Raw genomic sequence first — 27,087 nt, forward strand, 5'->3', positions numbered from 1 at the left:
GTCCCAAATACACAAAGTTTCAACCCAAGGAGAGATGAAGACACCAGTGAAGGAAGAGAAAGGGAAGCCACTTCCACCTACCTCGGCATCCCCAGCCGTGGGCGGCACTGCCAGGTAGCTGCCTGCTTGTTACCATGGCTTGGTTGTGATCCTTTGGACCAGGCTGTCAAACCACACCAAAACGCTGCAGGGCCTCTCTTTTTGGTCAGTCTTAGCCGACAGGCAAAGATGGAGCAAGCCATGGAAAGCGAGCATCCCCAGGAACAATGCCTTCTGGTCAGGGAAGCAGAGGAGCCAGTCTGGGGGCTGACACAAGCGACGTCTGAGGCTGAACAGAGTGTCCACAGAAAGGGAATGGGAGCTGAGGGATTGAACTCCATTTCCAGCTCTGCTCGTGGGTGATCAGAAGGGGTCATTTCCTCTCCTCGCGCCCCACTTCTCCCTCATCTTTTCCATTTTTAAAACAGGCTTTTTTGTATTTTCATATCAAGGAAAAATAGTGGAGCATCCCGTATTGGTACTTCCTGAAAATAACAATGCATAGCCTGGCTAACGTTATGTTACAAGAATGGCCCAAAAAACCCCAAGAAGCACGCACACAGATGCCAGAGTGCTACGGGGCTCTCTGGAGCAGGCTGCGTGATGCCACACATCCTTTCTAGCTCTAATTACCAGGATTCTCTGATCAAGGTAGAATTATTTGCTGATCAAGGGCGTTATTGATTCTAAGCCCTTGGCCTACTGGGATCAGCCTGAATGACACCGCAGCCCCCGGCAGATGAAATACTGTCAGAACATTCCCAGGAAGCTTTAAGGAGAGATCCTCCTCCTATTGCTGCCTCGGCATATGTCGAGTTTCACAGCTCGCAGGGCATCAAGATGCTTTGCGCCAGCCCGGGCTAACAGCACAGCATCTCCGCGAGCCAGCGCTGGGAGAACACGGGCCTGGAGCAGAGGGAGGTGCACGGCGAGGTGTCTCCCACTGGGTGCTCCCAGGAGCAGAGGAGTTTTGTGCTGTGGCTTCATCACATCCCCACCTCTTCTCTTGCACATACAGCCCTGTGCCGAGACCTTTCCAAGAGCATTTAAAGCAAACACCGAGGGAAGGCAGATCTGCTTGTTTAAAGAGGAGTGAGCTCTGACAAAACACACGGTGAGGGCTTCTTCGGATAATTCAAACACCGCCTTGCTTCGTAAGCTGGCGACCAAGCTGGAAGGCTTGATTGGAAGATCGGGAGAAAACAGAAGCAGCCAGAAAAGGAGCGTGAGCTAGAGCAGCATCCAGGTGGGGGAGAACGGCTTGGCTTTCATCAGAAAGCCACAGAGGTCGGGTTTTTGAAGCCCGGCACATCTATTCATTACCCGAACCCGCAGGCTGTAAACACTCAGCCTGGCAAGCGGCGCTGAGCCGAGGAAGGGAAAGCATCCTGCCCTCCGCAGAAGCCTAAGGCTCCACCAGCTGAGCCACGCGCCAGGCTTCCGATTAAACCAGCACCGAACAACAGGAAGCAACGAAGGCAGAACTCCCACCGGAGACATAAACCAAAAACTAAGGAGTAACAGACGTTAAGACAGTTGGACATCTCATCAGCGTAACGCGCAGTAAAGGGCCCTTTGTAATGGGGAAGGCCTCTGCTTCCTCGCCCATTATAAAGATCCTAATCTTGAATAATTGCACTTGTAATTTTAATAATTCCTTCTTTCGTTGGAGAATTCCAAACTGGTTTGTAAACACTGGTTTATTAAGCAGAGGAGGTAATAATGGTTTCAGCCTGTAACTGGATGGGAATGGTAGAACTGTCAGAAACGCTGAAAAAATCAGAATGTTCAATAAATATTTCATTTCTGCACTGGGAAAAAAAGCTAGCTCTAACTTGGTACGAAAATGAAATACTTTTCATTCCAGCAATACATTAGGAGGCTTCCAAACTGAAACTTCTAAAGTTATATAGTTTTAAATCAGCGGACTTGGATCACTTGCACTCGGAGAGTTTCAGGACTTAGCCAGGGAAGTTCTTTATATACTTGACTTTGATCTTTAATGAGTCTCAGAACAATGAGGAAATCCAAGGTAAACGGGAAAACATAGCACTGGGCCTGTGTTTTAAAAAGCATAAACAGGATAATCCAAGTAATTTTATAACCCCCAGGAGAAATAATGAAATAGAGGAAACTGGACAAGCAATAATAAATTAAAGGAGGGCAATATAATTTATGCAAAATAAAGTTTGTTCATGGAAAAGATGCTAAACTAATATGATATCCTTCTTTGCTGAGACAATTGTGCTCGTGTAATGTGCTTAGATTTCTGCAAGTTATTTGATCTTATGCCATACAACTTTTTGAATGAGAAATGAGAGCACTACCAGCCAACACAGCGCAAGTTAACTGGATTAAAAGGTGATAAAAAGATCCCAGAATATAAGCACGTAACCAATTCTCTCTAATATTTTTATCGATAAGCAGGAAGAAAAGAGAGTCATCCCTGGTGTTTGGTGGTTATCACGGAATGTGTGAGTTAATGGCGAGTATCGAAATCCCAGGGTCACAGACACACAACAGAGGGAGAAGCTGGCATTTAAACATCTGGGAACATTACCCCAGGAAAAAGGGACTCTGAACAAGGTGCAAAGTCAGGGTGGAACTCAGGTGAAGAGGTTTACCATGGGCTATGCCCTAACAGTATCAATGACATGAACATATAAATGCCAGAGCAGGAAGCTAACAGTGTGCACAGACACGTGTGCATGTATACGTGTGTGTATGTGGATATATACACTCAGACACATGCATACACACACACGTATGCTTGACACCACTTGAATTCAGTGCCAGCAGTTCAAGACGGAGGCTGATACAGTGCAAGGTTTCACAGAGCAGTAATGCAGACAAAAGGTCTGGTGTCGCCTCCTTACACGGACAGCCTGAAGAACCTCGCTCTATCTAACTCACCAAGGAGAAGGTTGAGAGGTGGCTTCATGATGGGTACTAAAAGGAGTTCTGAAGAAGGACATACAAAGCTGTAAGGGGACCAGGTGGCAGGAATGTGACACGGAACAAACCCAAACTAGCAATATCATCGATGTTTCCTAAATAGCGCGAGTAGCTACCCACTGAAACTATTTATTAGGATAAATACACAAACGGACCTTTAATCACAACTGCATGCTTTCCTTAAAAAGAAAACTGCAAAGACAAGCCACCATAAAGAGGAACCGGTTTGGGGAAGTCCTATTTCTTATTACAGTACCAGACCTTAAACTTGATGGTAACAGTGGTCTCTTGTCCTTTTAACCCATAATTCTAAATATTTGATTTCCATAAGCAGTACCATCGGTGCTCTCCCCAGCCTGCACATGGGGAAGCTGAATCATGGAAAGTGCCCACATTTCCGAAGGCCATGCAAAGGTACCAAACACTGCACAGCCCTGTGATGTGAAAGGGAATAAAAGGTATTTAGGCCCTGAGAAAAGCATGTTTCTTGGTAAGCCAAGTCCAACAACCCACATAAAAAGCTGCTTTTGGAAACAGAGGCTTGAGAAAGCACGGTGGGTTATCCCCAGCAGCCACCTGACTGCCAGCCCACAGCGCCCACCGCTCCCCTCCGCCAGAGCCAGCACTCGTAGGACGCCCGTCCCGCGGTGCAGGCTGCGGGTTTCATTCTGCCTTTACAGATCAGGTTTTCTTCATCACATACCGAGTCTGAGTAGCTTTGTTTTGGCTTTCCATGCCTGTCTGTCCATGGGAACACGCAGCAGGATCGCTGCCAACTGACATCTCAAAATCTGATGTCTATTATTTTGGGATTCAGTGGTAATAAATAGCAACCAGCCAAAGCAAAGTCTTTCTCTCCAAATGCCCCGTGCTTTGCATGGTTACCAGGCGTCTCCCCAACGCCAACCCACAGAAGAGCCTCGAACACCCAAGTTTCTTATGTTCTTTGGTGTCAGCTAGCTCCCTCCAGACAGAGAAGAAGCCTTCACATAACGCAGCATTTAAGAAAAAGTATCATGCACTGAGATGGCATTGAAAAATAAGAGGAAAAGTACAGTTCCAACAAATTAAGGGCAGCTTCTCCAGGGTACAATTTAAAACATGCAAGCAACTTCAAGCTGGAGTGCAATCCTCACCACAAGGAATTCTGCACCATGTGTGTTTCCAATTGATTTTCCTTTGTCAGCTCAGAGAGACCTCCCCAGGTGGAGGCTGGTCTCCAAACATGGGAAATCACTGAAGCAACCGATACCTAGACTTTATTATGTATTGAACACATGTGTGGTCTTCATACTGCGCTGCTATTATACTTACAAAGCCAGATTCTTCCCAGGAAGAATCCTGGTTCCCCCAAAGTTGGTTGGGGGTCCTGTGGGCAAACCTCTAGGCAACAGGGCACGATTATCCCAGGTGAAGCTGCCACCTGAAGAAAACATGAACAGCTGGCTCGTTTCCTTTCATACTGCTTCCTACTCTTCCAGTAGGACGTACCAGTAGTTCCAGCAGTACTCTGCCCTGGATGGATGCAGCAGCAGCTCCTCCGCCTCGCACACTGGGGCTTCGTTTCCCAAAGCAGCCAGAGCCAACAGCTGGCAGGACAGGTGGGAAACCTGATCACCAGCAGGAATCATCTTCTGTCACGGGGTAAAGACCCAAATCCCAGATTTTTCTGTATTTTGGAGGAGCCCTGGCTTTGCTTCCTAGTGGGACGTGACAGCTCATCACTCAGCCCTCTTCAGTGCATTTGAATCCTGAATAAAGGCAGGGGTGACAATTCAGACTGCCTGTATCCTTATGTATCCTTAGTTCTAGACCTTGATGTGACAGACAGTCCAGGGTATTAGGAGTCCCACCAAAACAATGAGATTTTTCTCAGTAAGTTAGCTTTTCAGCACTGCTAGAGGAAAAGCACAGTATCTTGTAGAGTATATAATTTCAAATATCCTTTTAAGATACTTTTTAAAAATTCTATAATGTTTTAAAGACAATAGCAGAGACTTCAATGAAACTAAATCCTCCCAAAGAAAGGAAGATTTCTGCCCTCTGCACCCATAAGGGGACAGCAATGCTTATCAGCCTCACTGATTTACTTTTATTGAACTTATTTCTGAGAAATACATCAGAGCAACGTAAGGTGAGACTTCAGAAAACCAGATCCACGGTGCTGATGCAAACAAGTGCAGATAGACTTACACAGATTTACAGCCCTGATTTACCAGCTCAAGAATTTCTAGCCAAAAATGTTTTAAGGAATCACATTGTTATTTAAAAAAAAAAAAGAAAAAAAAACAGGCCTAGTTTATTATATATTTTTGTTCAGAATGAAAAGCATCCTTATAGAGAGTAGGCAGGCTGCCCTTCTCATTGTGGATATGCTCCTTCTTGATGGCTTTGAGACCACGTTCTGTCCCCTGTGCCTGCAGAGGTGTTCAGAGCTGCACCCGAGAGACAGCACCCCCTCTGCAAAAATAAATAAATCATTCCTACGCTCAGAAAGAGCCAATTTAGCTTGATAAGAAACACAACTGCTTGAGGGACAGAAGGCACCAAATTTTCCATGCTCTGCTGGGTATCCTCTGATGCAGGCTAAGTTTTGATGCAAGCCATGCCAGTCTGAAGATGAAAAAGAAGTCAACAGAGTCAAACTGATGTAAATCTAGACTGATTGTGATCAAAGTCCAATCCTGCATTCACACGGCCATGCTCACTTTACCCAGATCTACTTTCGATCAAAATACAGTGTTATCAACTCTACTGCAGCTGAGCGAGGCACATGCCAAGCACAGATGAGGTCCCAGCAGTTTTAGGCACTGAACACACAAGGAACAAAAAATTACACTGCCGTTCAAAACACACAGCTTTTTTTTTTTTTTTAAAAAAAAGGACCCTAACACACAGTTATAGTTAAGAGTACCAGTGTACAATTTTTAAGTAACTCCTGTAAGCTGTAGTTCATTGAACCATCACTGAAGAATCTTGTAGTGCTTTCCTTTCTAAGTGTACTTTATGGTTAAGTGGGTGAATCACAAGGGGGAAATAAACGAGGAATTGATATCATAGTTCCCTCTGGGAGAGAGAAAAAAAAAGGTTTGTTTGTGTGGTTCAACCCATATCACAGAAAAAGAGATCTTCAGAATCACAGCTGTGACAAATGGTGGGAAAAGTTATTGATCTACGAGAATTCGTTTTTCCTATAAGGGCTGGTACTTTTACTTATTTAATAAAGGTCTGGCGTCAAATCACTGTGAATTTCAGGATTATCTAATTCCATCTAATCTCATTCAATCACTGATGCTCCAGCCGGTGGCAGAAAGGAATGCTTGCCCTTTCCTGTCTTCGGGGGCTATCTCCGGTTGCCCTAGCAACACGGCAAAAGCAGCTCCAGCCGAGCTGAGTACCACCTATCGCATTCATCGCCTGATAAAAAGAAAGGATGGGGTTACAAGGGAGTTTTTGCAATTTGATGGGCAGAGATAGGCAGAGCAGTAGCTACCGTTGGAGAGGAATCTACTCATAACGCTGAATTTGCAAGGCCCCAGGGACGCGGCGATAAACACGAGCTCCTAGGGGTGAGACACTCGGGCTGGGGCGGAATGGTCTGCTTTCTTTCAAGAGAAAAGTTTTATACGAAGAAGCTGCGGTGATTAAGAGGCCCAAGTTCACTGAAGCTGTTTAAAATCCCCGAGCTGCTTCTTACACGATCCGAAGCAATCGCACCTCCCGACACTACACCGAGAATCAGCTACGAGCCAACACACGACTTTGTTGCAGTGCCATCATCAGAAATAGTTTAGAAGCAGATGTATTTTCTGGACCAAAGGGCTGACAAGTCTCTCTTCTATCATCAAAAGCTCTGAAGTTTTCCTGCTTCTTAATTACCTGGAAACTACTCAAGAAAGGTTCTACCTCCCCAGCTGACCAGCACAATGCAAAAATCATGGGTACTGCCCATCAACTTAGATCTAAAGACAGAAAATGCTGTTACTTTTCAAAGTACTAATGAAACCTTATTCCAAAGTCATTTTTCTCCCATTTTTCAAGACGATAAAACACAAGGCAGCACCAAGACGCTCACAGACAACCGAGCCGTGGCGAGGCCTCTTGCTCCACGTAATGCCCCGGCACCACTTTGGCACAGCTGAGCAGTGGACGTGTGCTGGTATAAATACACCAACTTTGGGCAAATATATGGGAGATCTCCACTAGCAAGAGCTGCTGAGGCAGCACAAATGCGGATGAACAATTAGTGTGCAAAATAATGGGAGCTTTCAGCTCTTCAGTCCCTCAAGGAGCGGCAGGACACTTAGCCTCCATCCCTGCCTGCTGCTCGCCCATTTATCTCACCGTTCCCTTTCCCAGCTGCAACTTGGGGTCAAATCCTGTTCACCTTTCTCTGGCAAGAGCCCCACTGGAAAAAGCCCGGCGGCTTGGACGAGCCCCTGCTCTGATGCTGCAGCAGAGCAGCCCTGGGGACGGCAGTCAGCGCTCGCTGCCGTCGGCACGCGTTGCACCAAGGGAGGCTGCCTCCAGCGAGCGGCGTGCTGGAGGATGCAGGCGCAGGTGTCTGCCTCGCTGGAGATACAGGAGACTGAAAAAGTCTACTTTGCACGCTGATTGAAGCGATCTCGACACTTTAAAACAGAGGGATTTGGCGTGCAGGAAGATTTTCATACAGAAAGTCAAAAGCGCAAATTTTGGCTTGAAGGTATTCCTGGGTTTTGCAGTTCTGTGTGCTTGTGCAAAATAAAGCGAAACCAGGAAAAGTGACAAGCTCCACACTGACTAGAGCTACAATAAATGAACAAGAACCTTCCTAGCCTGGGAATTCCCTTCATCCATCCCTCCTCCTCCTCCGACTTGTTACAACAAAATCCCACATCAGATTATATTTATGACCCAGGGGAACGTGTAATTTCCTCTCTGTTCTGTTTTTTGTTTGTTTGTTTTAAATAACAGGCTCAAATAAAAGAAAGGAAATGCACTGTTACTCCAGCCGTGGAGGTGGTACACACAGAAGATTTACCTTCAGACAAGAGTAGAATAAGAGCAAAGCAGGGAAGGTAAAGAGGATGCTCTCCGTTTTACTTACAACCCTGCAACAATAAATAACTCTTCAGATGTCTTTTCATCACCCTTAACACAAATTTGGGACACAGAGACTGATAATGAGTTTTTCACTACCAGAAGTGAGGAAGCTGAATAGCTCCAAACAGAAAGGAGCCCCGAAATGCTGAGAAAGGTGTTTCTCCAGCTGCTGACTTGGTGAAGATGGTGAACTTCAATCTGGAGGAGGAAGAAGGGAGAGAAAAGGGCAGAGGTGCTAAGCAAGAGTCAGCAGCGGTGTCTGCTGTGTGGCAAGAAGTTTTCCAGAGAAAGGAAACAGACTGTGCATAAGAAACAGAACAAGACAATCCAGAAAGGAGGGAAGGAGAGAGAGGGAGAGGAAGGGGGGGAGGAAGAAGAATTGTAGACAAAACAAAGTAATTCTGCAAGTGCAAAATTCTGACCAAGCATTACTTCATTAGGAACAGCGTGGGTCTCTTTGCCAACGTCTGGGGCCAATACGAGACTGCTTCTCTGTTCTCCTTTCCCCAGAGCTGAACCAGAACAAGCAATCTGAAAAGTTCATCAGCTCTGCAAACTTAACTACGTTATAGTTTTACAACCCCAGGAAAAGAAAAATGAACAGAGTTTATGAGGGAGTTAATTCTGGTCCTTTAGTCACCTCTGCCATTTAGATCCCGTGTTCACGAAAGGCATTTGCCACCAGGCTCCAAATTAGCACTGATCCCTTTGAATAAGGCCAGCAGGTTTAGACATAGACCACTGCAAATTAAAACCAGGTGTCTGTGCCCTGAAGCAGCAGAGACAGCCCTAAGCAGTTTAATGACATCTCTAAATAATTTTGACAGCAAAATTACTTATCCTATCTCACCTTTACACTGCCCTTGACACACCGCTAACAAGATGCTGCTGCTTTCACTGCTTTATATATTTATTTATCCTTCTTTCTTCCCAGGTGCAACTTTCTTGCAGTAGATTCTCCAGGCCTGGTGGAACACAAACCCAACAGCTCACCTGGCAAGCAGTGCTGGCTGCAAAGCCCATCCTGCCTCCGTTGCCTTCGTGCGTAAAACCCTGAGCCCACCGCGGGGCACAACAGGCGGTGGCAGAGGTGATGCTCTGCCTTGGCTCTCCCAAGGAACCAACACCACTCCAAAAGTCGGTGGGTCGGCCTGACCCATTGCTCACACACTTCAGAGACACTAACCTGAGCTCACAGATGGAGCTTCCTCGCTCCTTCCATCACACGAGGCCTCTCGCACCCAGTTTCTCCTCGTTGCTCACCAAAGAGCAGAAATCTTCACCGCTGTTTTTGCACTACGGCAGACCTCCCCCACTTGGACCTCTTTAAAATCCACAGGAAGATAAAATTATTTTCCTAAGCCATAGCTGCTTATACATCTCTGCTGTTCACTCACAAGACTGCAATCCAATTAATATTTTCCTTTCCAGAGGGTATTTAATAATCCACAAAATTAAATCCTCCAGTATTGTGCTGGCACTCTTAGTCCCATTGATCTGGGTTTGTTCTGCCCCTGCGTAAAATAATAACTAGCTGTTCTCAACAACCCCCCCTCCAAACCTCTGACGCCGGACAGCACCAGGCAGTGGCAGCGTGCCCTGTCCCCGAGCTGAGCTTGAGGACCAGCAGGAATAACTTCCAGCGCAGAATGCCTTCAGGAGCACCTCTCACCCACACCCATCCCCGGTTCCAGCTGCCAGTTTTCCCTTGCTCAGTGCTGAATGACCCAAGAATGGCTGGTTTGGGGGACCCTCCTGTGAGAGCAGCACACAAACGTGCTCCTGCTGCCTTTGGATTTGGAAACCTTGCAAGCTGAGGCTGTGCGCTCAGCCTCTCACCTCTCCCAGCAAGGACGGGAGCTGCGGTCTCTCCACTGAGAAGCACAGCGTGCCGTATCCCCAGTCTCTCTGTGAAGGTGGTGCCTGATGGATTTTGGATAAACTTTTGAGCTCGGATTTAAGTTAGAAGTTTCCAGTACAACACACATGCCCTAAAAATCACCTGAGTGAAGTCTGTTTAAAAAAAGAAAAAAAAAAGCCTCCAACAAATGCTAACCTAAACTAAAATGTGCTGGATTAAAAGCAACAATCCAAATCAGCATGAAACCACAAATAAAAATCAACAGACTGTGCCAAAGACCTTGGGGGGATAAAAAGGTTTATAAGTCTGCTTTACAGAGGGGCTTTTTGCACATTCATAAGGCAGCCCCCAGAGACGCGAAGGCAAAGTTATGAACAGCCCCCTTCACATAAACCCCAAGATTCTCCAGCTCCAATCCTTGAGGCCACGGCAGCTCGGAAAGGAACCTAAATCTAATCTATTCAGTTAAAAGTAAATTTTCAGACTTAATCCTGCCTCTACAGGCAGCCAACTAAATTTTCCAGCAGCGGGCCAAGTCCTCTTTTTGCAGCAAAGTCCTCTCGCAAGACTCATGCCCAGCGTGGCACAGTCCCCGTTTGGGGGCAGCCTCTGAATTCGGGTCCCAGCGCGCAGGGGTCTCGGTGGCACTGCTGTCCCTACCCCACGTAGATCTGCTCCTGGCTCTCTGGCAAGCTGCAGAGCAGCGGTGGCAGGAGGGCATCCCCCGGGGCACGGCAGCGCCTGCAGCTGCAGCCAGACCCCAGGAGAAGTCAGGCACGGCCACGCTGGAGGGAGGCGCAGAGCCCCTCCGAACGGGCAGGCAGCAGGGCGCTCGGCGGTCTTAGGGCTAAATAACAGGGCCTTTGCTGATTGCTGTCATCTCGGTTTTAAATAAGCAGATATTTACTCTTCCTGTCCTTGACAAAGTCTCGGACTAACGCTTTATCTTCGGGGGCATCGAAAGAAAACAACAACAAGAAAGCAAAGAAGCAGCAAATAAAAAGAAGCACGTATAAATCAAATCAAGAGCAAAACACCACCCCAGTAACCAAACAAATTACCATCGTCATCGGCCAAGTTATGCACAATTACCATGTGTCTTGACATGCAACGAAGGAAACAGAGTGAAAAAAAAAAAAACAACAAACACACATTCTATCGTGCTTTCTGTTTGGCTTGAATGCAGCTATGGCACATTTAAAAATAAATAAATAAGACTTTTTAGAAGCCTGCCTGCCTTCTGTACCTATGACCTGAACCTCAAAGCCTACCGTGGGCAGCCTTTCAGCCTCTCTTTCCACGGGAAAAGAGGATGAGGAGTCCTTGACATCCAGCCCTAGCACACCTTCAGAGGCAACACGGCTCGCACCAAGCACGCAGTAAGGGTCGCACTGACAAGGAAAACAACCCAAGTAAAAGTCTCGTAAGAAACGCCCACCCCCCGTTACACTGGCCACGCGATGCCAGACTTTGCAAACCCAAGACGCTTTGTTTTAGCAGTAAAGATTGTAGTGCTGCTCTCGACAAAAATCGTTCGGCTCCCCCCTCCGCCCGGCCGCACAGACCACCGCCAGCGAGCACAGGTCACGTTCAAGAGGGAGCGTCCAGCCCGGCCCCTGCCGGGGGTCTGAAAGCGGAGACGTTGTGCTGGGGAGCGCTGCGAGGCGCGGAGGGGACGGGGGGGAACCCTGCAGGGAACGGGTTTCACCAGAATGGGCTGGAAGGCATCCAGGGCTCCAAGCGAGACGAGCTGTGTCTGCCCAGAACTGACGTGTGCGAGCGTGGGGGCAGGCCCCTCCTCAAAACCTCTTGTATGGACGCTTGGCATCCCGCGCCTCCAAAAACACTGCAGGGGCCGAGACCTGCGTGGCGTCTCCCCTCCAGATCTGGGAAAGCTCCGGTGCAAAGGCTGGGTACGGGGAAAGGAGGACGGGAAGACGGGGGCCACAGCCACCCTCCAGGAGGGCACAGCGGGGGGACATGCAGCACCCCACTCCCCTTCTCGGCAGAGCTGTGGGGAAGAACACGCCGCGCTGTCCCCGCAGAGCATCCCTGCCCTCCCCCCGGCACCCTCCTTTCTCCCCCCATCCCGGGGGTCCCCCCTGTGCCCCCCCCCACCTCTTCCACCCGAGGGCCCCCCAAGCCCCTCCGCGCAGCCTTCCCGGGCGGCAGCGGCTCCCCCTGGCCCCCGCTGATGGATGCGTGGGTGGATGGATGGACGGACGGACGGATGGACGGATGGATGCCGGCACGGGGGCAGCTGCTGCCTGGGGGGAGAAGGCGCCAGTGCAGCCGGCGCGACGCGGCTGCTCCCCCTCCGCCTCGCAGGAAACCAGCGGTCGGTGGCGGAGCTGGCCCCGGCGCCGGCCGCTGTCTGCAGCTGCAGCAAACGAGCTGCGACGGGGCGGCGGGGGGCGACGGAGCCGGGCGCGACGGGGGCCGGGCGCCACTTTTTTCCCCAGCCACGGCGGGGGAGCCCCCGGCAGGGCTGGCCCCAAAGGCAGGGGGGGAGCAGCGTGGCGCCAGACAGGGCTGGGGGCTCCGACCCGAGCTCGGGGGGCTTTGACCCGAGCCCTGCAGCGCTGCCTCTTCTTGCTGGCGTCGGCAGCGAGAAGGGCAGGATGCGGAGAGCTGCCAACTGCCGGCTCGCCCCACGCCAAGGCAATGTGGGGGCCGGGGATCCTGCTCTCCTGGGACCGACCTCGCTCTGGGAGGAAGAGGATGGAGCTGGCTCCCCATCGCTGTGCCCCCGTCTGAACGCAAGCACCCAGGGTACCCTGAACGTCCTTACTCATCCACGCTACAAAACACAAGGCGGTTCCACGCTTGGGGAGAAGCAGCCCTTGGTGGCAGTGGTACCTACATCTGGGATGGCTACGTGGAGAGGGGTGGGCACCCCCTTTCTTGTGTCACTGTTCTGAATGTGTAGCACACGCAGCTGCTACCAGGCACTACCGAAAGCTTTCAGGTTCCAAACGTGAAATTGTCGCTCGGTCAGGACTACCGTCTAATTACAGCCCAGAAAATGCAGTACGCACTGAGAAACACAGCTTGGATGAAAGCTCTCGCTGGGGTTTGGCCCTGCTGTGTGCATTCTGACATCAAACCCCCTCCAAGCAGCTCACACAAGTGGGGAAGCAGAAGGAGCCGAGTCCAGGGGGATTCATTTCTCCTCTCCCAAAACTACACGAACCCTTCTTTTCCCGTCTGAACTTCTCAAATTCAGTTCTATTTTAAAAGCCACTTTAATATAGCCTTTGTTCCATGCCCAGCTGCCTCCCTTTGTAAATGCACAGCATCCCCCCGCATCTATTAAAAAATGCTGCTGCTAGGGAAGTACAAGGTGGCCTTTTGGCCACCACTCCACGCAACTCGCTACGCAGAAAATGACAAGCAGCCAGCATCACCTGGCCAGACACTTCTCAGCCCCAGCAGCAAGTGCTGCAAATCACTTTGGTCTTCAGATCACTGCTCGTTGGCCTCCAGTCCGTACAGATTAGTAGCTACGGCATACACAGAACTCAACACGGCAGCAAGCTTATCACACAGCATCCCACTTTGCCCCCAAACTCAGAGGAATGACAGCAGTCCCTCGGAAACGCCAGGTTTTGGTCTATCTGCCCCGTTGGGTTTAGGATACCACGTAAGGCAGCGTAGCCGTACCTGGGAGCCCGGTGGGGCCGGACGGCTGCTCCACCAACCTGACCCCACAGACTCAGATCCCACAGCTGTGACCGTGTCTGTCTGTAGACACACACCGCATGCACATACATACGCCACGCAGAAAGCATTTCAGTTCTCAAGTCCATCGTGCCGCATCACCAAGATGCTGCGTGTGGAATGAGAACCTCCCTCGGATCTCACAGAAACAATAAAAGAAAAAAAACTGGTTAATTTTAGTGGATTAAAGGAAGCAAATCGCAAGTGGCAGCTGCTCCCACAGTGCTACTGACAACAATGTTCTAAGTCACGGTTGGCTTTTCAGAACAAGACCTGGTTCAGTTCCACGAACCAACAGTTTTGCCATCACCTTTTGATATTTCTGTATTTTATGGTTACTCCTGCACACGAAGAACTGGTTTTAATGCCTCAGTTGAGCATGATTTCAGTAGTTGTTTTTTTTATTTACAGCACCAGCATCTTTTGGATGAAAATGCTGATGTCATATAGAGATTTTGAAAGTTCTCAAGATAAAGGCAGAGAGGAACCCAAAAGTTGTGCTGTAAAGATCTACAAAAGCAGCGATCTACACGATGAATGTTGTAAAAGTTGTGAATGTTTAAGATGAGCTCATTCCTCCTCCAGCTTAGCTTAAAAAAAAAATCATTAATGGTTTGTAAACCGTGGCTGTTCTGCCTCTAGCACGCGGGTGCATTCGCAATTCCCTTCTGCTTTATTTATCCATTTTACACCTCTGCAAAACACACAAAAATCAAAGAGTGAGGATAAGGACGAAGCTGCTGAACGGCTGGCCGTTTGCACGGAGCCGGCTCCCCCCCGAAAGCCACGCAATCGCGCCGCAGCCTTTAGGTTAAACACCTCCCTTCCCACCTGCTCCGTCTGCAAGCAGCGCGGGCAGCCCCCGGGACTGGCAGCTCCTACCCCTGCTGAGCACAGAAGCAAAGGGCTGGTGGGTTTTTTTGGTTTCCTCTTTTTTTTTTTTTTTTTTTTTTAAGGGGAGGAGGCGGAGGAGAGGGGAGATGTCTTAACTAAAGCACATATTTAACAGTAATCTTACCACTGGAGACGAAATTCGACACCCAGGGCAATCACAGATTGGAGGATGTACCTGTAAGATTCCTTTGGACATAAGAGTCTTCAAACTTTTCCCTGGATGCAGAGGAGAAGGAAACAAGGAGGAGAAGCAGAAAAAAAAAAGAAAGATCAGCACCTTCGCAGGAGGAAAGGATTCAGGGAGACAGGCGCTACCCTCCCCTGCCTACCAGCACCCACCCACCTCGGCTGCTGCCTGCTCCTTCCCCGAGCTGCCCGGAGCCTTCCCCCCCCCCCAGCTCCTCCAGTTCAACCTCGGGCCTCTCCTGACTCACCCCGGAGGAACTGAGGTTTCCTGCAGGCAGCCAGTGAGAAAATAAAAATAAAAAATTTTTAAAAATAAGGATTCAAAAAATAATAATAAAAATTAAGATTTTTTTAAAATAAGATTTTTTTAATTAAGGTTTAAAAAAATAAGTTTTTTTTTTTAAATTAAGATTTTTAAATAAGGAGTTTTAAATAAAGATTTTTTAATTAAGATTTTTAAATGCGGATTTTTAATAAAGACTTTTTAATTAAGATTTTTTAATTAAGAATTTTTTAAAAATAAAATTTAAAAAAAAAAAAAGAAGATTTTTTCAACATTCTGTTGGTTTTTTGCTCGGAAAGGCGTGCAGCGCTGACAAACGGAGCAGCCCCCGAAGTTGCTCCCCCCTCTTCCCCCCCGGCGATCAATAACCGGGGCGAGGTGTCAGCCACCTCCCCAGCCCCCCCCCCCCCCCCCTTCCCCCCGGCTCTCGCTAATTGCGTGGCTGCGCTCCTCGCCCCCTCACCCCCCCCATACCCCTTCCCCTCCCCATCCCCACCAACCCCCCCCCCCCCCGTGCCCCCCCCCCCCCGGCCGGCTGCGGCTCCCCGCTCTGCCTCCACCTGCCGCCCGCACCAGCAGCTCCGCCGCGCCGGCCCCGGCGCCGGGACTGCGGCGGGGAGGGAGAGAAGGAGGGAGGGAAGGAAGGAGGGAGGGAGGGATGGAGGGAAGGGGGGGGGGGGGAGGACCGGCTCCCCCCCCCGGCAGCACGGCGGAGGTCCCGCACCACCCAGCAGCCGGGGGAACACCCCCCCGGCGCCCCGCCCGCCGCCCCGGAGCTGCCTTGTCCTCACCCCGGCGCGACGGAGCCGCCGCTCCCCGTGGCGCCGAGGCTCTGCCCCCGGCTCCCTGCCCCCCCCCCGCGTCCTGTGCCCCCCCCCAGGTTTGTCTGTCCCCCCCCCCACCTCCAAGCCGCCGCCGCCGCCCCCGGGGTGCCCCCCGCCGTGTGCCCGCACGGAGCGAAACTTCTCCCCCCCCCCCCCCCAACGACGAGACGCCTCCCCCCCCCCCAACGCAACTCGTGTCCCCCCCCCTCCACCTCCTCTCTTCCTCCTCCTCTTCTTCCTCCCCCCGGCGGCGCTGCCAAATCGCTGGGAAAACTTCCAGCCGCGCTGCGCGCTCCCGGGGTGCCCGGGGGGGGGGGCGGCGGGGAGAGCCCCGGGGAGGGGGGGGACGGGGAAGCAAAACGAGGTCCCGAGCTCCCCCCGGTAACGGGGAGCCCCCCCGCTTCCCCCAACACACACCCACACAGCCCCCCCCCCCCCACCCCCCCCCCCCCCGAATCCGGCCGCCGAAGCGTGGAGGGGGGGGGGGGGGCGAGGGGGAGGATGCTGAGGAAGAGCGGAGAATTTTGGGGGACCCCCAAAAATTGCTGGGGGGCGGGGGGGGGGGGGGGCAGCGCCCCTACCTTTGTGCCTGATGCTGCGCTTCCAGTCCTTGGCCGTCTCCCTGCCGCTGACAAACTGGAACTCGTTCGGGGTGAGCCACTCGCCCCGGTACCGGATAGAGGGTCCCTTGCTCCCCTGGCACAACTTATTGATGTAGAGCAGCGCCTTGTTCTCCCCGCACTCCACCTCGATGCAAGGCTCGCCGTTGTCAAAGAAGGGCTGGAAATCCGGGATGGAGGAAAACCTCTCCAGCATCAGGTCCTCGGGGAGGTGGTGGTGGGGGTGGGAGGGGTGGGGGCTCTCGTGGAAGCCCAGGTACGCGCGGTGGGCAAAGATCTGCTCGTACGCCGGCGGGTGGGGGGCTACCACCGGCATGGCAGCGGCGGCCAGAGGGGCGAGATAGTCAGGTAGGGTTTCCATGGGCTGGTTAAAGGCTGCCAGGGCCAGCTCTTCCCTGTCAAGTCGCTCCTTCTTGATAGCAGGCATGGTGCTACTGCGCTCCCCGGGCGCCCTCGCCTCTCCAAAGCGCAGCGGCTCTGATGTCTCCGGCTCAACTTGCCCCCGCTCTGGCTGGAGTTTGGATGAAATGCGCCAGCAGCAGCAGCAGCAGCAGCAGCAGGAACACAAGCACCTTTGGCGCTCGGGTGCCGGAGGTGGCTGGTATCCCCCGGAGCAGCCCGCGAACAAATCTCCTGGGCTGGCTCCCCAGCGGAGCTCCCTGGGATCCCTCTCCCACGGAGAGCCTAATGTACCGTAGCCCCGGGAGCTGCCGTGTGGCTCGCAGATCTGCCCCTCCGGACTAATACCTGACATCTCGGAGAGGTCTCCGCTGCCGTAGACATTATTTTGGTTTAAAAAAAAAAAAAAAAAAAAAAAAAACGCTTATTGATTCCCCCAGATCGACCCACCTTCTCACCAGGCTGGAGGGTTCCCCGCCGCCCACCCGGCCCCCTTTCGCCCTCCTCCTCCCCCCCCCCCCCACTTCTTCCTCCCCTCCTTCCTTTAAACTGACACCTGGTTTATTTATTTCTAGGCGATAATTAAAATGAAACGCTGCGCCCCCGCCGCCGCCACCCCGCCACCCGCCTCCCTCCCCTCCGCCGCCGCCGCCGCCGGCGCCCGCCGGGCGCGGGCAGGATCCGGCCCCCGGGGGCCGCCCGGTGCCGGCCGCCCCTGCCCTGTCCCGCAGCGCCCGGGGGCTGCAGCCGGCCGGCCGGCCGGGCGGAGAAGTTTCCCGGGGGCCTCCCCCCCCTCCACCTGCACCCCTGCGCCCTCGCCCCGCTCCCACCGGCGGGTTCGGAGCCCCGCCAGTTGGAATTTAATTCCCACTCCTGCGCGGAATTTAAGAGAGGGAAAAAAAAAAAAAAAACAACACGGTATTATGTTACAGAGATATGTGTGTGCATATATATATTTATCTACATATTTATATATATATACACACGCATGCACAGCCCCGCCAGCTCGTGCTTTCCTGCACGCCGTGCGCTCCCCACGCAGGCGCCCCCAGCCCCTAAACGCCGCTCTCTGTCGGGCTGCCGGCTCGCCCCCCCGGCCCTCCCCCCAGCCGGGACAGACATATATTGATCTGCGCTCCGAAGTCGCAGCGCACTTCCCAGACTCCGACCAAACAAGCTTTCCCTCCGCCGCCGCCGCTTCTCTTAACTTGGCCCATTTAAAGAGCGGAGGCGCTTGCAAGCGCCGCGCCGGCGGCGGCGGCGGCGGCGGGGAGACAGGGGGTGAGCGACGGCCGGCGGGGCCAGCTCCGGGGCCAGCTCCGGATCCGGCTCCGGAGCCAACTCCGGAGCCGCAGGGGAGCCGCCAGCCCGGCTCCGGCGGCTGGCGCGGCTGGGCTTGCCCCCTGCCAGCCGGGCTCGCCTCCCTCCGCACGCCTGGCTGCATGCGCTGCTCTGCCTGGCAGGCTCCCGGTGGGAAAAGCCTGGAGAAGGAGGGCTCGATCCTTCTCTTTTACCCCCCTAGGGATGGAGGAAGAAGTAGGGGGTGTGCTGTAATTTGGTTTTGTGTTAGGAGCCGCAGTGGACGGCCACGCGGAGCAGACCCAGGAGGACAGCGCGGCCCGAGATTAAGTTGTGTGGTTGTTACGGAGATTTGTGATGGTGATGAGAGGTCCCTACCTTTAATGCTGCTTGGGATCGGCTGAGTGGGAAGAATCCTACCTGGAAGGGAAATAAAAAGAAATTATCCCCTGAAACACAGTACAAGAAATATGCTCCACAGGTCTGACAAGGTGGCATTGGTATCCCGTCCCAAACAACAACAATTCTTGATTTTGTTCCAAGGTGCACATTTTAGTACATATTTTCTTACAGGGGAGGTGGTGGCAAGTTAAACTTGCCTTCTGGACAGTGAGAAATGGATTCGCTTGCATCTCTCCCGTCTGCTCTGGTAGCCACTGACAGAGGCAGCAGGGCAGTTTCCAACCAGCCCCTGCCCCTTCAGCGCCCTCTCTCTGATGCTCTCGGGGCAGAGGTGAGAAAGCCCACCACCTCCCAGCCCACCACCTCCCAGCCCCTTTACGAGGAAGCTAAAAAGCTTCATTTTAGTGGTAAAGAGGCTGAGATCCAGAACGTGAACGCCGTACGCATGCTGGGTTTATGCAGTTACTGATGCAGCTACTCAGTCCCACTATGAGTAACCACAGGCTAATAGGGGCGATGAGCTCACATTCGGGCACCAAGTGATTTGCCTGAGATCTCACGGGTGCTCCCTGCCCCCCGCAGCCCCCAGCTGGTGGGAACCCCTCTCTCCACCAAGTCCTCTGATGGGTCCCTTGTGGGACAAGCTGTTGCTTCACACCAGCAAAGGGGGAGGAAAACGGCTCTCCGGGGTTCTGCAGGTCGGGGAATGGAACCTGAAGCCCCAAACCTCGTCTCCTGGCCCTGTTTGACCATGATTCTTCCTCGCCTATTTATTCGCAAGGAATGCAGGCTCTGGGAGCAATCCTCTCACTTCTTGCTCTAATGAAGGAGGCAGATATACATACCCATCAAGCCCTCTCATTTAGGCTTTCAGGCTTAGGCTCTTATTCTTAATGCCTCTGATTGCTCAAGATGACAGGGGAAAAATTACTTTCTATTATCACCTAATGAACCAAGAACAATGCTTGGAAGAGGCTCTGGGAGACACAGGCATTCTCTGCGAAAGCGTGCGATGATTCTGGATGGAGCTCAGGTGAGGAGGCCGTAGGGTGAGCAGAACTGCTCTTGTCCTCCCAGAAAACCTCCTCGCCTGGCACACCTACAACTGCCCTGAGCTCTCTGCCGGGCTCGCAGAGCTGCTTCAGACTTCATTTGACTCCATTTTCTTTGTGACTTGGCTTCACGGGGCTGATTGCTTTTCATTTTTTAGAGGGGAATGAGTATTTTCTCTCAAAGCTTGCTTTCTTTTACATAGTGATTGCTGTTCTTCTGCCACCTCCATCCGCAATGGCAACTTCACCTCCAAGTGCAGACAGCTTGGCCATCTTCCAAGGTGGGTCTCAAGGCTTCCTCCAGGAGGGCTCAAAGGAGCAGGAATTACTTTCACCCTGTAGGAACACGTCCTCCTGTGGCACTTCCAGGCCCCTCGGATCCCGTGGGTTGGCTGCTCACTCAGATCCCCTAACAGCACCTAGCGTCCGCTCTGCCCGTATCAGCCACCTGTGATGAAACCTTTCCTAACCCAGAGGACTTGTATTTACCTTCTCTTTTCAGAGGAAAAGCTGACTTGCCGTGGGGTTTTCCCACTGCATGTCAGCTCAGTTGCTTTCAATCTCTAAAGAAACTGGACTCAAATCTGAACCTACTCATAAGCGAATATGCTTAGACTTCATTCTAGAAGGGCAGCATCTACTTGGCTGCGCTTCAGCCCCCCCAAAAATGGGTGTTTGATGCCAGTCAAGGTATAGGTGCATTGGCCAAGCACTGGCAGAGGGAGGCTTCCTGATGGTGGCTCAACACGAGGTGCAGGGCTTGGGCCAGGCTGCGTTTCCTGCACACGCACAAGGCTTTCCAGAAGACCTCAGCAAAGTTTGGAGGGATTCAAGAGGCACAGATTCGAGGCCATCAGTCTCTTATAAGTACTAAAATTTACTACCAAGTCCTCCCTACCCCTCCTCACTGTAATAAAGCAGAAGAGCTCTGTCTGGAAGTCTGAGTCCAACAGCAGGAGCCTCAAGTTGTTCAGCTCCAGTCTCATAAGAGTGGAGCTCTCAGGATTAGTGTAAACAGATTCACCATTGGCGAGCAGATCAGAGAGATCTAAGCAAATCCACGCACCCGTGGTTGAAGAGAGAACCAGGTATGCTTTGCAAATGCCAGACTAAGGAATTGGAATGTGCTAAAGTCTGGGGGTGCAAATCACCGTCTTTTTTTAGCGTGTTTCCAGCGCACCTAGCAAAGTGAAAGCATGATTCTTAATCTGCTCAGAGAGGCACTACCGCAGTAAGCGTAATAAATAGTGATCATTTTCTAACGTTTAGTTCCTCACTTCTGGAATATATCATGTTGGATTGAAGCAAAACCAGGACCTTTTGTTTCTCTCTGATCAAATGTGTCAACAGCAGCCAAGAGCTAGCTGTCCTGTAAAGCATATTACAAGAAGAGATGGTGCTTCAAGCACAGGTCCGAAAGTTAACTGATAAGGATTTTCCTCCTTATTCTGTCATCAGTTTCATGGACAAATTACTTATCCTGGAGAGGCCTCCATTATTCTACCCGTAAAAGGAGAGGGAACATCCTATATGTAATTTGTTATTTACGTGTGACAGTAAACCTGAGTTTCTAACTGAGATCAAAGGTCCCTGGTGCTGAGTGTTTTAAAAACTCGTTGTAGGTGCAGGCTCTGCCCCTTGACAGGAAAGGCAGGTTGAGGCTGGGAGGAAAGAGGCACCCAGGCACAAGTGAAATGGCCAGACCGAGTCCACAGAGTGCTCCTAGAGCACAGCCCTGGCTGGCCGTGCCATACCAGGGGTTCCTCACAGCCCCAAAGTAACGATGCCAGCAAAGTTGTGTCCTGCACACCAGGAAAGCTCAGCTAATTAAGCAGGTCCTTCAACGAAAGGGGCAGTACTCCCTGGGCCCTGTCATTTCCCCGAATGAAGGTGGGGTGCTTAGCCCTTTATGACTGCGAGTTAACAGCTGCTCTCCCCACTCCTCTCCTCGATCTTTCCCCCAGAATTGGCCTGACATGATCACACCCGTGATGGAAAGCGACAGCTCTGACCCTACCAAGTCACCCTAAGCTGACCAAAAGACAAGACAGGAGACCAAGCAGCCACACCACCACTTCCCGAGCCAGCCAAATTCATGCTTTCTCCAGTCCCTTTTAGAGCCTCGGAGGACATCAAGGCTGTCTAACAGACAGGATTCACGGCTTTTTGTCTTTTATTCCTTGCCAGGTGTGGCCCGGCTCTGTGCTCGCTGCAGCACGTGAGCAGCCCAGCCACGCTGCCAGAGTCACACTCAGCAGGATCAGTACTGGAGGTAATACTAGCCTCAGGCCAGACTGCTTCATTACGAGAGACATTTTGACAGCCCAGCAGCAAGAGCAGCAGCAGAGAGGGAACACAAGGGTCTTCAGGGGCGGAGGGTTGGCAAGGAGGACACTGGAAAGGGGTTTGCTTCTCAAAAAGGGCTTCCTCGGGAACTGCTGGGCTGTACGCTTTTTAATCCCATTGATACAGAAGACTGCCACTTACACTGAATTATTGGGGTGAAAAAGGAGCCCCCTAGAACTCACTAAGAGGTATTTTGTTTCTTTGTTGGAAGTAGCGTTAGGGTAGTATGAGGTTACACAACAAACTAGAGCTGTCAATTGCGTACATCCCTACCTCCTGCAGGCATTTTGTCTGCTTCCAAGAGAACGGCCCGGGACAGTCAGTGTGGGTTAAAAAACTCTTCTCATCCAAGTATTTTCAGGAAATACCTCTTCCAAAATCACCTTCCAAAATCACCTTCCCTACAAGTACCCCATATAGCAGAGCACCAGTGAGACCAATCTACGTAGTTCAATACAGAGGATACGGCACCGGAAAACCTAACAGGATAAAAGTACTGATTCATCTCCCTTCCTCAGTGGTTGGAGTTCAGGTATGCTGTGGAAATTCGGGTCAGAATCAGCTTTGAGATCTCTGCAACAAGAAGTTTCAGTTAAAAGGGCAGATTCCTATTTCCATTAAAACCAATGGAAATTTTTTTTACTGACTTCACACTTCATTGTTCAAGGCCCACAGGAGATTGCCCTTCCCTACAAAGGTTTTGGAAAACAACAAATTTAGCTACACTCAACTGGTGCCTGTGTGATGTAAAAACAGCGCTTACAGAAATCACCAGTGGAATATGGCTTTAAGTATCAAAGCTGCTGTTATATTAACAATTCTCTCTGACCCTTTACTTTTAAGGCAAGTGCCTTCTTATTTGCAGTTCCAGCCGTTGGACAGCCTCCCCGTGTTTCTCTCTGTATTAACTATACTTTTTTTTTTTGCCCATATTGCAATTAAAAACGCATCTTTCTCTCTCGCCTATTCCTCTCTCCTGGGGTGTTATTTACTGCTAATTTGTAGCTATTGTGAAAGACTTGAGATATCAAAGCTGTAATGCAGAAGAAAGCCATCACCAGATTCTCTTTTTCCTTAAAGTTTGTTTTTAGTTTTTTTTTTTTTTCCTACTCTAATCTGCTCCATTGCTAAGAAAAACTCACTGTATCAAAAGATGGTGAAATGATGGTCATGATGTATTAATCTAAAGCTTGGCTGTGTCCCAGCACTTGTAGATCACTCTGCGCTACTCCACTCTCCAACTTCCTGCCTTCCTTCCCGCCTACAATCATAGTAACAAAAAGAAACACTGAAAAACTGGCTATCCAAGAAGCCGGGCACGGCTGGAATCTATTGCTGGGTTAAAACAATAAAAAATCAGCGGCCACCAAGAAGAAGATAACATTTGGCGTGCCACCCCAGCATCAAACAGTGCTATAAAAGAAGCAGCCATGGGCCTGTCCCCTCATTCACAAGTGTATACAAACACGTGTGCACAAAGCACAGTTGTTTAGACTAGGCGGATGAACTTTGTTAGCTAATCCTTTGGAAGTGAAGTGTCACAAGAGTCTAGTGTAATCAAGGTGTAACTACTTTTAATGCATGCTAGAGAGGTCAAATTAAAGGCTAGGTAGAACCTGCCTTAACCAATTTAGGAGGTGCTGAAGTACACACTACCTGAGCTGGCTTACAGCTTTCACATTAATTAGGGCTAACATGTTCGAAAGCCTTTAAATCACTGGGCATCTCTGCAGACAGGTTTTGTATTGTTCTAATTCTCCTCCTTTCTAGAAATCGGTGCTGTGTAGTCAATGCCCTAGTAATTATGGGATTAGCATACATCACCTCTCCGCTAACACAGCCGCACCCCACCAGACAGCTGTGCAACTTCCACCGGGAACATTTCTGAACAATTATTGTTACAGCACTGTAAAACTTTACGTACGCATAGGCCCTAGTCTGGGTGATGTCTATATTGCAGTTCCAGATATGATTGCAACCATCCATCTGCTGTAGCTAAATGTTAATGAATTAACAGGGGTATTCCAAGCAGACATCCCAGAGGAGGTGCACCAACGTGGACTGATGCTTCTCCGGGAAATTCTCACCAAAGTCTGTGCCGCTGTGCTTTCTCCGAAATTATAACCAGAACAATCCAGCTCAGTACAGGAAGGCAGTCAGGACTTCGTCGTCACTGCGACCAAAGCTCTTATGTGGTCATGCACGAGCACGCTGTATTTGAATAAAAGATATGCAAAGGCATTCGTATGAACAGTCGCAGACGTAAGCAGAGTCTCCAGCAAACTCACGGAGTCAAATGCACATAAACAACTCCGCGCTCGCTCCTCACTCACTACTCCCTTCGCCTCCATCATTATGAATAAAGGCTGGGTCAGGACCACGTGAAGGCCTGTCTTGTTTGGGTTTGTTTTTCTTTTCTTTTATATCTTACATTCCTAGAAAAAGAGACTCATTCAAGTAAACTTGTTGCCATGACTACACTGCAACAGAGTGCTTTAATCAAACAAAAACTTAGATAAGATATAAAAAAAAAATTACAAAAACAAAACAAAGGGAATTTCAAAAAATATGTAAACAAGCATTTGTACATTTGAATCTCTTTATGGTGATTTGGAAGAAGGGCAACTCTTCTGCTCTTCTTGCCTTGCTTCATAGCAAATGCAGCATGCTTATGGACAAGAGAAGCTGCCTGCTGCAACTAGTTAGCACCGAGTTTTATTTGTTTGTCAGACTTCCAAACTTGAACTTTTCTACATGTGGAGTCAGGCATTCCAACTTCTATTTCTGCCTATTTTGCCTCACTTTGTGACTGCAGCAATTCACCTAGCAACTCCAAGCTCAGGTTCTCTGCTCATAAAACAGAGAAAACATCTCCATAAAGCAGAGCTGGGAAGCACAACTCACTGGGTGTTTGCACCCCTCATTCATCCCTATCCCATACTATATATTTCTATATCTCTGTTTTTTCTCAAGGTCAATAACTCAGTCACTGAGCAAAAACAAGTAATTACGAACCACAACACAACACAAGTGACGCATGCAGAAAGCAAACAGTTTGCAAGTAATTTTGATGCCTGATGCTTAAAATTGCTCATCCAAACTGTTTGGCAAATACTTACAAATAACTATTTTGTTCACAGCAGGAGAAAAGGATTTTGTTTGTCATACATCTTCCTTGCCTTAGCCAAAACTAATCTGTATCCACACATGGCACAAACCATTCTCACTCACTCTTCGCATTCAGAAGACACACATGCAAATAGATAACACTGTCAGCACGCACTTGAAAAACTACTCGGTACGTTGGCACAACGTTTCAAGTTTTGCTTTGGTAGGAAAGTATAAAAAGGCATTCTGAACGCTGTATCATTCACAAAGGCTATTGCTCTCCTCGGCTGTCTGCAGGACGGAGTTAGCAACGGCTGCAGACAGGATGGGAGCAGGTACAGTCCTGCAGCAACCAGCCCAAGGGAGCTGGGACAGCCTGGCACCAAGGGGCACCAGCTGTGAGACACCAGCACACAACGATGCACAGGCGTGTGCACGCAGAGAATAGACTCTGGGTAAGCAGGAGGGTTAATTTTGCTTTGCTTTGTGCTCCGAGAAAGACAAGAAGGGCTAAAATATCAAACCTGAGGTTCTCTGCATACCGACCGGGAAGAGACAAGTTGCTGAAATATTAGCTTGGCTTTATGGGGGCAGTCACCAGAATTTCAGTCACTAACATTTCAGCCATATGGTAACTTGCATCTCATCCTCAGCAGAATAACAGATGTGCCAACAGCTGAAGGGGCAAAAAGCTGGGTTCCATCACACATTTCATTCTTCACTACCCAGGAAAGACTTAGGAGGAAGCTGGGATCAATGACTGAGGGTGAGCAGTGGAGGGAAGAGATCTTTCTAAGTTCCCCTTTCCCCTTTCAAGCACATCAAGCACGCAGGCATTTCTCACATGTGCTTTGCACCCAGAAGCGATGCTGGCATTAGCCATAAACCACTGCATTCAGGTTAAGGCTGCACTGACCCTAAGATAAAAAGCCTAATCCATTGTAAATATCCAGAAGACGCTCAAGTCTATTACCGTCCAACCGCTTGCTACTTCCTTCCAGTTTTTAAAGGAGCCTGTCTCGGTGGTATGGCCTCCCGTCACAATTACAGCAAAATGCTGATTAGGATGCACAACATCACAGGAAACAAAAATAAAATTATCTTGACAAAGTAACTGAATGCATTTATAGGTAAGGTATTGCTTTTAATTAGCCTTAATTTCTAAAGAATTATTACTTGCTCAAAAAAAATCTTTAAGGATCCATATATTATTGAGTGCAAGATTCTCCCCCCTCCCCCTGCTAATACCTGAGAGAATAGAGCTAGTATAACTCACCAGGGACTGCTGTGTTTGACTGCAAGAATGGCCATTGTTCCAACATATGCAGTATTTTCATTAGAACTACATAATTATAATGTTCTCACTGAATGAATACGGAAATCAAATCCTAATCCGGATTAACCTTCAGACTACAACATGTTGTGCTTCCTAGAAGTAACCTGTGTGTTTGTACACATGCGCACATTAAGATGCACACGCATCGGCCATATACACCTAGACAATGCTATACCTCACTCTGATCAGACTTGTAGTTTGCTTCCTGAAAGACAGCAATGCAATCTAAGCCATTCATTTCTCTCTTTATAAAACAAATACAAGCCTCTTAGTGTCAGCCTTGAGAAGTCTGGGACACGGTGCAAACCTCGATAAATGGACGTGCTTAGGGATGCTGTACCCACATTACTCTGGGCTGCACCACCCATTCTTCCTCCCCATTTCTCCATCTCCTGTTTCCCATTCCCCAGGGCTGCTGCTCACAGTTTGCATATGCCCCTACCATTTACTTCCATCCTCACAGAAAAAATACTCCACTCTCAGGACGTAGTGTACAAGTGGTGTGGTACAACAGGAGGAGGCTCCAGATACCTCCTGTATCCCTGAACCAGAAGGTTCCAGGCCACCTCTGGAACAGCAACTTGGAGTCCTTCTGGGAGGGCTGACATCTTTCATTTGGACAGCCAGACCTCGATCAAACTTTTCTCATCACACAAACGACGAGGAAGCTGTGCAGTA

The 27,087-nt window shown here is 50.1% G+C and overlaps 1 protein-coding gene and 1 long non-coding RNA gene across 8 annotated transcripts in view; one reads left to right on the forward strand and one right to left on the reverse strand.

The window, feature by feature from the left end:
• The window catches only part of SAMD11 (sterile alpha motif domain containing 11), a 115,512-nt gene extending 96,927 nt beyond the window's left edge, over positions 1–18,585 (reverse strand). For 2 of the 7 annotated variants that reach the window (XM_050714852.1, XM_035557412.2), the window contains exons 1-2: positions 15,584–15,640; positions 14,679–14,770 (exon numbers count right to left, since the gene is read on the reverse strand). In XM_050714852.1, coding sequence (XP_050570809.1) covers positions 14,679–14,750 — 72 coding nt within the window. In that variant the 5' untranslated portion in view covers positions 14,751–14,770; positions 15,584–15,640. Of the gene's footprint in view, positions 1–14,678; positions 14,771–15,583; positions 15,652–16,428; positions 17,375–18,543 lie in introns of those variants that run through there. The other 5 variants (XM_050714851.1, XM_035557421.2, XM_035557413.2 and 2 more) reach the window with 5 other exon arrangements.
• A 3,045-nt stretch (positions 18,586–21,630) lies between these two features.
• LOC118253257 (uncharacterized) lies at positions 21,631–24,347 on the forward strand. The gene is made up of 2 exons (XR_004780369.1): positions 21,631–21,891; positions 23,983–24,347. It is a non-coding gene; the product is annotated as an uncharacterized LOC118253257 (long non-coding RNA).
• The last annotated feature ends 2,740 nt before the right edge of the window (positions 24,348–27,087 follow it).

Source organism: Cygnus atratus, chromosome 21 (genome assembly GCF_013377495.2).
Source record: "Cygnus atratus isolate AKBS03 ecotype Queensland, Australia chromosome 21, CAtr_DNAZoo_HiC_assembly, whole genome shotgun sequence".
NCBI classification, from domain to species: Eukaryota; Metazoa; Chordata; class Aves; order Anseriformes; family Anatidae; genus Cygnus; species Cygnus atratus.